Raw genomic sequence first — 10,770 nt, 5'->3', positions numbered from 1 at the left:
AGCACATGGTATCCCATGTGCTGTAGTAATTTTGGCTTCCACTATACATTAATGCATCTTTATAGTAGACAGTTAATTACAGATTTTGTCACATCTTTACATCTGCTAAAAGCAATCATGATGATAAAAAGCAATGTATTTATGTTTATGAATGCATTATAAATTTGCCTCTTGTACTGATATCCATGCAGTAGCCTACTCATGAGATATTAGCTTTTTGTAACTGAACATTTCATTTTTGAGATGCTCCTGTGATTAGAAATATGTCATCTTAATAATATGCTATTAAATCATGCAAAACAAATTGAATGTAACTGTTTGTGCTAATTGAACATCTAGTATGCTTTATCAAGTTTACTATAAATCCTTGTCAATGATAAAAAGCTTCTGACATCTTACATAACAGACAGACAGAATGAACGAACAAACAAACAAACTAATGAATGAATGAATGAATTTCAAAACTCTCTCTCTGTCTTGGGGCAGCAGTTTCACCAATCTGAAAGTCAAGAGGCAAGGAGGAAGTTTCTCCTGTACTTCTTCAATTACCCAACTGCAACTTATTTCCCACCTACCAAGTTCCTCTTTTTCTCACTGTCAGTTACCATCTGCAGTAGACTTATTGTGCAACCAATTAAGCAGTCTTGATACATCATGCAATGCTGCCGTAACAACGTGACAACTCTTAATGTCTTTTTGGCTATGTAGTTACAGTGGGCTCTAGCACTTAGATCATTAGATATGAGTATCCCAAGGTCCTTTACAGAGCTTGGATCATCAACAAGATCTTGACTGTTCAGCTTGTATTTTATTTTCTGATTTTTTGGCCAATATGTAAGACAGAGCATTTATTTGTTGAGATTTGAAGTTGCCATTTGTTTGACCATTCTGATACATAGTTGAGGTCTTTTCGAAGGGTAGCAGTATTGTCTGTGGTGTTGAATAGCTTTACATTGTCAGCGAAGAGAACGCAGTTGCTCTTAATATGATCACAGTGGTCATTTATATAGATTATGAAGAGAGTTGGTCCTAGAACACTGCCTTGGGGGACACCACTGTTGACAGGTATAGAATTTGATAGGACATTCCCAATTTTGACCATTTGTTGTCTGTTTGACAGGAATGCTTCTATCCAGTTATGCAGGTGTCCAGAGATACCATAAGATTTTAGTTTTAGGAGTAGTTTGTCGTGTACTTTGTTGTGTACTTGCAAAATAACCCCTAAAGTCAAAAAACAAATTAATTACCCATATCAATAAGAAAAGTACAATCCAAGAAAAAATCTCTTTGGCAAACCAACAAAACTGGCTATTTAGCCAGTTTAAGAACCATTACAAAACCTTATGCTGCCAGATGGAGATTAGATGTACCAATCACCACTGCAAACAGGAGGAAGAGCTGTTAAACTCGAACTGTTCTGAGTCTTCTATAATTTCATTAATGCCAAATTTAAAGACTCGAAATCTATCCCACCCCTAAAAGTGCCTAATGGGAAAGACTGTAATGATGAAGCTGTAAAGGCCAGCCTCTTTAATATGTTCTTCAGTTCAGTCTTTGTCAACAGCAACTGCTGCTGCCCCCCATTTCCTAGTCACATCACAACAAATTGTAACAACTTGCTACATATTGACTTTACAGCAGTTAATGTTGAAACAGCACTACATAACCTAAAGCCATCCCTATCTATTGGCCCTGAGGGATTATGTGCCTACTTTTTTTTTTTAAGAACAAGTTTTATTGATTTTTGAAGACAAACAACACATAACACATAAAAGTATAAAACCTCCTTTCTAAGAATTACTTATAAATTTTAACAAGGCAAATAAAGCATTATTTTTTTAAAACATAGTTCCACATTATCACATTTCCATTTACACATATATATCTTTTCCAAATTTCTCATTATTTCTCCCTTCACTTTTATTCAATTATATTTCTTTCTATCAAAGTTTTAGTAATTCTCAATCAGTCATAAGCACACAAAATACATAACCTAAAGCAAAACATTGGGGAAAAAAAACACCTCCTTAGTTATCATTTATACATGTCTTTTCCCAATTTCTCTCCCTTTGATTTCATTTCTCCAAGATTTTATTAATTTACAATCAAACATAAATAATCAAGACACAAAACATAAAACATAAAACTTCTTTTGAAAAGTGACTTGGCCCCAGGTTACATCTTTTTTGACAGACCTAAATCAAATTCATGCCCACATTATATACCCTTCATATCTTATTAACCATTTTATATTTTCTATATAACTTCTCCCATCTTTTCACTCTCTTAATTATATTTTATTTATTTCATCTTATTTCAAAGTCATTATGCTTATATCTTTTGTCCGTTCTTTACCAAACATCTATTTATCTCTTCTCTTTAACAAAAAATTTCCCCTGTAATCACTTTTTGAAGTATGACGCCTTCTCCTAAAATAAAGCTTAAAATAATACATAATTTCCATCCTGATTCTGCTTAGTACATTCTACATATTAAATCTTAAAATAAAAGAATAGTAAACTTATAGTATAGTTAAATGTATAATTTCTATTCTAATTCTAATTCTGATAAGTACATTGTTTTAGAATAAAAAAATAAAATACTAAGGTTATAATAACATTAAAACAGTAACAAATTAAACTATAACTAAGCATTAATCATTTAACACATTCTCCTAATATTTTATTAAATATCAACATCTATCATTATTAAACATTAATATTTTATTAAATATTCCAATAAACTATTTCAAATGCAAATACTACAATACTATCTTATGCACTCTTGCAGAATCTTCTTTAATTATACACTATCCATCATCCTTCGTCTCTAAAAAAAATTTCTTTTTAAAATCTTGTTCTAGCCCGTGGCTTTTTTTTTCTTTTTCCCTCCCTTTCTTCTCCAATCTGGTCTTTTTGCCCCCCCACCCCCCCGCTCCTCTCCCCCTTTTTAAGTTTCCCTCTCTGTTGTAATTCTCTTTTCAATTGCTTTCTAACATTGTACCTTCTTTTCACCCTATTCTTCTTTTTCTTGGTTGTTTTATTAAATCTTAAATTCTCATTTTTCCTTCCTCTCTTCCCATTTTCTTTCTTAGTCGAACTTTTTAGTCCATTAAAGATGGCTTCTTCCTTTTCTTCTTCTTCTTCTCCTTCTCCTTCCTCCAGTATTTGCTGGTACGTAGAAACCGCCATTTCTAAAAAATGGAAGGCAGCTCCCAAGGAATCCTTGCCACTTTGCTGTCTTTCTTTTAATTTTTCATATTCCATTTTCAGTTCATCAACAGATGGTACCATTATAGGTTTTTAAAAACAACCCAGATGCTTTCAATCTTAAAGTAATTTCCAAATGTCAGAGTTATCAAACAATCCAAACAAACAAAAATTATTTCCTCTTCTTCTCTTTACAGTTTTTCCTCCAGGGGCAAAAACCCAAATGTATTTTAAAAGCCGTATTACAATTAATTGATGGTCCTGTAATCTTCAAGGCGTCTCCTCCAACAAAGTTTAAAAAAAATTTTTTTAGTCCTCTCCTTCCCACTTATAACAAGGAGCTTATTTTTACCTTTAAAAAGCAGGTTTTTCTGTGCTCCTTTGCTTTCTCCGTAAGGAGGGGGAGTGAGCTTTCCTTCAGCACTTTCGCCGATGTAACAAATTCTTTTGGAAACAAATGTATCAATCCAAAGTCAGGTTTCCAGGGTGTTTTAAAAGTAACTTAATGTCCTGGTTCAGCCAAGAAAACTCCTTCTGGCTCTTCCTCCTGCACAATCTTGTCCGGTTGAAGATTTCTTTGTGGCTGCCATTACTGACAGCCGCTCCACCGTCTCAGGAAAAAGGAGTCTAAGCCGGCTGGGGAAGGGGGGTGCGATATCCCCAGACCCCTGCCCGGATCTCCTCTGTCTTCCGCTGCCCCTTCAGGGCAGCGACAACCCCCAAATCCAGTTGGATCGGGGGTACCTTGATGGCAAGCACAGCAGGGACCCGCAGAGAAGCGGATTCCTGCCGCCGCCGAAGCCTTGCAACCATTATGTGCCTACTTTTTGAAAAAGGTTGCCGCTGCCCTAGCCAAACCTCTGAGCACAATCTATGAGGTATCTTTCAGAACCAGCTCCCTGCCTGATTTATGGTCATTAGCCATGGTCATCCCTAGACCAATCTTGTTGTGTTGTATCACCTGTAAAGTCATGGAATCAATTATAAACCAATCCATCACCCTAACCTTAGAAACAAACAAATGTGATAACCCATGGCATGGCACAAAGGCAACACAGTCACATAAGTAAGAAAAGTCCCTTTAATACCTCCAACTTTGTCCCCAATGTCCAGTTACCTTTGGCTGGAGAAAAATCTCTCCCCTGAACAGTCTTTAAATGAAGGAAATTCAGTCTGAAAACAAAGTAATATAAACTGTAAATAAAAATCCACACAAACCACACTGCAGCAATTAACTGGACAGGGCAGGATAAGGAATTACAGACTTCAAAGGCCAACAAAACAGACACAGTTGGGAAGACACCAAGAACCCAGATAAGCATCAACAAAGAAAGATAACTTATGGTTTGCTTCCTTCAACTTTGCTGTGCACAACTTGCCTTTTAAAACACTGTTTTCCCAGCTGCAGCTAATGAAGGGAATCAGTGCCCTTTCCTCCCCCATAAGCCATGCTACTCACATTACTCCCTTCTCCGTTCCTCCCTGCGTGCTCTAGGATGAAGAGGGGGGTGGGCCTGGATCTTCCTCTGAATTCCCTCTGCCTTGCTCTACCTCTCCGTTGCTCTGCCCAGCCGGACTGTGCCCTTCACAGTCTTCCACAGACACCAGAGCCACACTCCCATTCCCTGTCAGCTGCTCGATCTCCCCCTCGGAATCAGATTCCGACAGGGGCATGACAACAACCTACTTTCTAACAAGCAGTTTGGTTTCAGGAATTTTTTTTCCTGTAATCTGCAACTCCTACACTGCAGAAACATTTGGACCACACATCTTGACCAGGGTAAAGCAATAGATGCCATTTACATAGACTTCTGCAAAGCCTTTGATTCAGTGATGCATGACAAACTACTGCTGAAACTTAATTCTTATGGCATCTCCGGACCCCTGCACAAGTAGATAGCCACGTTTCTGTCAAACAGGCAACAAATGGTCAAAATAGGGAAGCCCCTATTAAATCCAGCATCAGTTAACAGCAGTGTCCCTCAAGGCAGTGTCTTAGGGTCCACGCTCTTTCTGTCTTACATAACGACCTATGTGACAACATTAAAAGCAGCTACGTCCTCTTTGCTAATGATGTAAAATTATTTAACATCACTAATACTGCTGCCCTGCAAGGCAACCTTGTCAGAATGGTTGCGCAATTGGCAATTCCAAATTTCAATTAACAAATGCTCTGCCCTACACATTGGCAAAAAAAAAAAAAAAAAAAATCAGAACACCAAATACAAGTTAGGAGGAAGCAATCTCATAGACAACCCTCACTCTGTCAAGGATCTAGGAGTACTTATCTCAAATGATCTAACCCCCGGAACTCACTGTAACAGCATTGCAAAAAGGGGTTTAAAAGTTGTTAACCTTATTTTGCAAAGCTTCTTCTCCAGCAACATTGAATTGCTAACTAGGGCATACAAAACCTTTGCCAGACCAATTCTCGAATACAGCTCATCCTCCTGGAACCTGCACATTAACACAATTGAGCGGGTTCAGAGATATTTCTTGGGAAAAGTATTCCACTCCTTCACTCACAATAGAATTCCCTATGCCTTGAAATTCTGGGCCTGGACAATCTGGAACTGAACCGCCTGCAGTCTGATCTAAGCATAGTTCACAAAATAGTCTGCTATAAGATCTTTCCTGTCAATAACTTCTTCAGCTTCAATCACAATAATACATGGGCAACAACAAATACAAACTCAAAGTAAACTGCTTTAAACTTGATTGCAGAAAATACGACTTCAGCAACAGAATGGTCAATACCTACCAGACTCCATTGTTACAGCCTCAACCCCTCACAGCTTCAACTTCAAACTGTCTACCATGGACCTCACCCCATTCCTAAGAGGTCCTTAAAGGGGGTGTGCATAAGTGCACCAGTGTGCCTACCGTCCCAGTCTTACTGTCCCCATTTATCTGTATTTACTTCTTTTGTTCTTGTTTATGTTCATACTTATACCTATTATCTTGTACATGTTTGACAAACAAATAAGTAAAAGTAAAAAAGAAAAGGAAGTTCTGATGAAAGAATAGAAAATGAAAATAACAAAATCAATGCTCAAAATGTTCACCATGTTACTTGATGCAGCATACAATTTAATGGAGTTTATACAATAAATAAAATAGTTAGAATATATGTGACTGTGGAAAATAATTACCACAAGAACTTCAGAAGTGAAATGGTGATAGACACATCCAGAACTACAGAAAGAAAGTGGATGAATGATAAAATGATAATTTATGTAACATGTTTGAACATTTTGCAGCTATGTAAGAATGAAGTACAGCATTTCTAGGAACCTGCCTCTTGCTGTCAGAGAGAGCATTGTTTTAAAAGATGATAAAGACCTTATTAGAAAGCTTTCAAGCCCTTCTCTTGAAGCACTCAAAACATTTTTCATGTAAACTAAAACAAGCAAAGCTAATTTGAGAGAGCAATGCAAACACATTTCTTAGACTGATAGTTCTTCATTGGGGAACGTTGCAGATGAAGAGCAATTTTATTGTAAAACTTTCAAGTCTTTCTCAGAAAGCATTCAAAATATTTGTCAGGCGAACTAGAACAAGCAATGCTAATAAGAGAAAGTAATGCAAAAATGTTTCTTCAGCTGGTTCTTCCTCACCTGAAGACCCTGCAAGTGAAAAGCAGTTTTCAGGCATTGTTCATGGAGAAACAAAATAAGGGGAACAATGGGTTCTTGTGACCACAAACGTATTGGAAATTATCTAAGATGTTAAACTAGGTGTACTGTATCAACAGAAATGTTGCTGCAATAATCTATTACGTATGATTTTCTTTTTGGTAATCTAAGTCTCTCTTTTTTTGGCCAGTTAGTGGAACTAGAACAGGAAGAAGGAGGACTTTCTGAACCATATAAATGAGCATGTCTACCTTCATTCTGGGGTGGGAAGCTCTTCCTGAAATTCTGAACACCCACATCAAGAGAGGTAAGTTATGTGCAATCCAACAATGAATTAGGTGAGCATTTTATAAGACATTTGATTTGCATTGATAGAATCGGTTTAATTGGTTTGCCCTGGTGTTTATGCAGTCGTCCTAGGTTCTTCTTCTTGTACATCTTCTCCCTGGTGAATTAGGAGGTCTATTGTTCAATTCTGGTCTCTGCACTGACAATCATGTCTTTCTTAGTTCTTCCATTAACCCTGCAGAGAGTAATGTAATTGAGTTTTTAACAGAAATCTTACAAGGGTTGCAGTTTAGAGGGGTATGAAACATTGCCAAATTAATACTTCGTTAAGATAGCTGAGCTTAGATCAAAATTTTCTTTGCAAATTCTTTGCAATTACTATGGTTGACATTTAAATGATAGAAGATACATCCTAATGTTCTTATGCCCTCCCACAGCTCTTCCCTCCCTCCCTCTCTTTTCCTTCATTGCAATCACCCTACGTACCACACCTTCCACATTACCCCAAAACCTGTTTTATACACATTTTCATATGGTTTCCTTTGTGTATTTAGAGGACACATAGAGGAATCTTTTAACTCGAAGGTGTTTAAGGTGTTGTTGAGAATAACTACTTGGGCATTAAACCACTTCCCTTCCTCTGAAGATCTGGTAGTAGAAACATGCTTGAATATTTTGCAACTTTCTTTTCAGGAATCAGATCACACACAGAGAGACCAATATTCTTGAATTCTTCAATAAATCTGTCTCTCGGTGAAGACTGACATTCAAAATGAACTGCAAATGGCTCTGGTTGCTGGCATTTGCTCTGATATTTGGATTCAGCTCTCTGACAGATGCTAGAATACCCATTAGACCTAGACCACCACCACGTAGACCACCACGAAAAGGTAAAGGACTCCTTGCAGATTTTACCCCACTAGTCATTGCTGATTCTAGGGGGTGGGGCTCATCTTTGTTTCAAGGGCCAATGAACCAGCACTGTCCGAAGATGTTTCTGTGATTATGTGGCCTGCATGACATCACGGAGTGCTGCTACCTCTCCACTGAAGTGGTACCTATTTATCTGCTTGCATTTACATGCTTCCAAATGGCTAGATTGGTAGGAGCTAGAGCAAGGATGGGAACTCACCCCATTGCATGACACTTAGATCTCAAACCAGTATCTTAACCACTGAGCTATTGCACAGCCGTAGAAAACCACATAAGCCAGCCAGCAATTCTAAATGTTTGCATAGCTTTTAGACTATCAAGGTGACCCCAACAGCTCATTCTGCAATTATGTTCCTCTTTCATAGCATTTGAAAGCCATATGCCTTTATGAACATATTGTTTCTTATAGTCAGAGAAAAAATGTGCCTGGAAAGCAGTAGTGACCGGATTGAATGCCATTCTTTATAGTCGAGTAAGAAAGCAGGATAGTTATGTCACATTTGCCTATATGACATTGGCACTTCTGGAATTCAGAGGACTCTGTGTCTGGCCCAATGAATATCCTAATTGCTGACTAGTCATTTCAACATGATGGTGCAACTGAAGGCCAACTTGGGAATTAGTTCCTTTGTGCTTAAAAGGTAGAACAGCATGACTTTATTTGACCAAGAGCTGCCTTATACAGTAGATGTCGAGGACAACACTCCAAAAAATATGTCGAATTGGGACCAGGTGTGTGATTCTTTTTGAGTGTGTTTGTGTGAAATTTATGCTTTTAAGCTTTTTATAGCAGTGAAAAACTACATTTTTTACTTCACCCATTCTGGATAGGCTCTGGAGGGAGCAAACCAGATGCTAACATCTATCTGCATTTAACATTGAGGTTTCAAGAAGGAAAGTCAAATCAGTCAATTAGATGTCCAAGGTTTAGCTATATATATATATTTGCTTAATTTGGTAAAAATTAAGAGTGATAAAATTGAACATTAGAATTTGGGGGCATTAGCTGTATTGTTTAATTTGAAATTTAAGTCCAAATATTCCTTCTCCAGCCTGATGCCAATTCAGATGTGGCGTCAGGTTAGAGGAGAGTGGGATGCACAAGTTTTGCATGGGATGCACAAGTTTTAGAATTTGCCTATAAAGAATTTTCACCTGGAAGTCAAAGAAATATTTTACTGATATGACTGCCTGCCCATGCTTTTTTAAACTTATAGTTCCACATCACTTTGTACTAAATACAAATTAAACCATTTCTATATACTTGAATTCTATACTTTTCTTAGGTGGGAAATGCAATGTACCTCCAAGAAGTAGAACTGATTGTGGATATCCTGGAATATCAAAACGAACATGTTTAAATAAAAAATGTTGTTTTGATAGCAGATACAAGAATGCAAAATGGTGTTTTTATCCCAGGTGAGTAAGACATTTCGGTGGGACATTTGCCTGCTTCTTTAGAGCCTTCTTGCAAAAAAAAGAAAAAGATGTATTTGCAGAAAGACGAGAACAAGAAGGATGAAAAATGGGTGCAATTAAAGACTTCGTTAGAGTGATCTCTTGCTACTGCCACCTGGTTTTCATGAGGTTGAGTGAGCTGATACTGCTGACTAAACATGGATTCCCTTTGTCTCTGTTGAAATGTTTAAGCACATGGGGGAAGTACATAGAAGTAGCTTCATTTTTTTCAAAGAGACAGCATAAGCTGCAAGCCACCCAGAGCCATTCTGAAATGAGATAGACAACAGATTAAATAAACAGACAAACAAATAAATATACAACAACTTAACTGATTTCTTGTTTCTTCCTTTCCTTCAGATAATTATACCAAAATGGAAACTGGAATCAAAAATAATTTGAATGGAATTGAAATGGAAACAAGATGGACATAACAATGGTGTGACATATTATCTGCTTTTTATTGAATGTCTTGTAGCTTTTCTTGCAGGAGGTGAGATATAACAGGCATCCCCTATTCAATAAATCATCTAGCAGGAAATTCAGTTATCCTGCCAAAATATTCGGATGGGGACATATTGAAGAAGTATGGATACTTTCATATGGCTTTAAAAATCTTCCATATTTAAAGTATTCTGAAGACCTATTTGTTTACTGCAGCCTGGCTTAGCATTTCTGACAATCTCAGCTCCACGCCTTTATTGTTAAGCTTTGCTACCACTGTAAAATCTAGAAAAATGTCATAAACAGCTCACCTTTTCAGCAATATATGATGAAACATATATGTGAAAGGTATTAAAACATGATTGAAAAAAGTCAATAAGTTGCATTTTTCCATCTTTTTAAAACATACTACTAATAACTGTTCTTCATTTTCCTCCGGTTTTGCCTCCATTTAGTTTAAAAATTATAAATAACTTTAAGACTGTAACTTAGTTAGCAGGAGATTCATTCAGCTCCTGGCCTGTGGGGCAGCAGAATTCCTATCTTCTTATCCTTGCACTTGCTAGTTCAGCTCTAGCTGTTATAATAGATATAGGTAGGCAACCACTTCATATAGGTGGTCAGTAGAGGACGGGTGCATAAGTGCACTAATGTACCTATCACCCTATCGTTGTATTTTTATTCTCTTTTTCTTGTTCTCGTTTTTGTTTGACAAATTCCAATCAATCAATCAATCAATCAATCACTAAATAAATAATTGTGAGGTTGTGTATCCCCCCAGCACTTCCACCACTTGGAGTATT

General features: G+C 37.2%; 1 protein-coding gene across 1 annotated transcript; it reads left to right on the top strand.

The window, feature by feature from the left end:
- Window positions 1–7,103: 7,103 nt before the first annotated feature.
- Window positions 7,104–10,343, top strand: LOC148125338 (trefoil factor 3-like). Its single transcript, XM_087937899.1, has 4 exons — window positions 7,104–7,151; window positions 7,826–8,022; window positions 9,352–9,484; window positions 9,884–10,343. Exons 2-4 carry the CDS (start codon window positions 7,905–7,907, stop codon window positions 9,885–9,887), a joined length of 255 nt encoding a protein of 84 aa, XP_087794025.1. The 5' UTR covers window positions 7,104–7,151; window positions 7,826–7,904; the 3' UTR covers window positions 9,888–10,343.
- The last annotated feature ends 427 nt before the right edge of the window (window positions 10,344–10,770 follow it).

The sequence above is a fragment of the Pseudonaja textilis genome, chromosome 7, assembly GCF_049901715.1.
Source record: "Pseudonaja textilis isolate UNSWEBS1 chromosome 7, rPseTex1.2, whole genome shotgun sequence".
NCBI classification, from domain to species: Eukaryota; Metazoa; Chordata; class Lepidosauria; order Squamata; family Elapidae; genus Pseudonaja; species Pseudonaja textilis.
The sequence above is the reverse complement of the archived record's forward strand: the minus strand, read 5'-3'. Positions and strand labels throughout refer to the sequence as shown.

Excerpts from the sequence above, each read along its gene's own strand:
- LOC148125338 (XM_087937899.1), top strand. The coding sequence starts at position 7,905 with ATGAACTGCAAATGGCTCTGGTTGCTGGCATTTGCTCTGATATTTGGA. Across the intron at positions 8,023-9,351 it reads ACGTAGACCACCACGAAAAG|GTGGGAAATGCAATGTACCT; the intron begins GTAAAGGACTCC and ends TACTTTTCTTAG.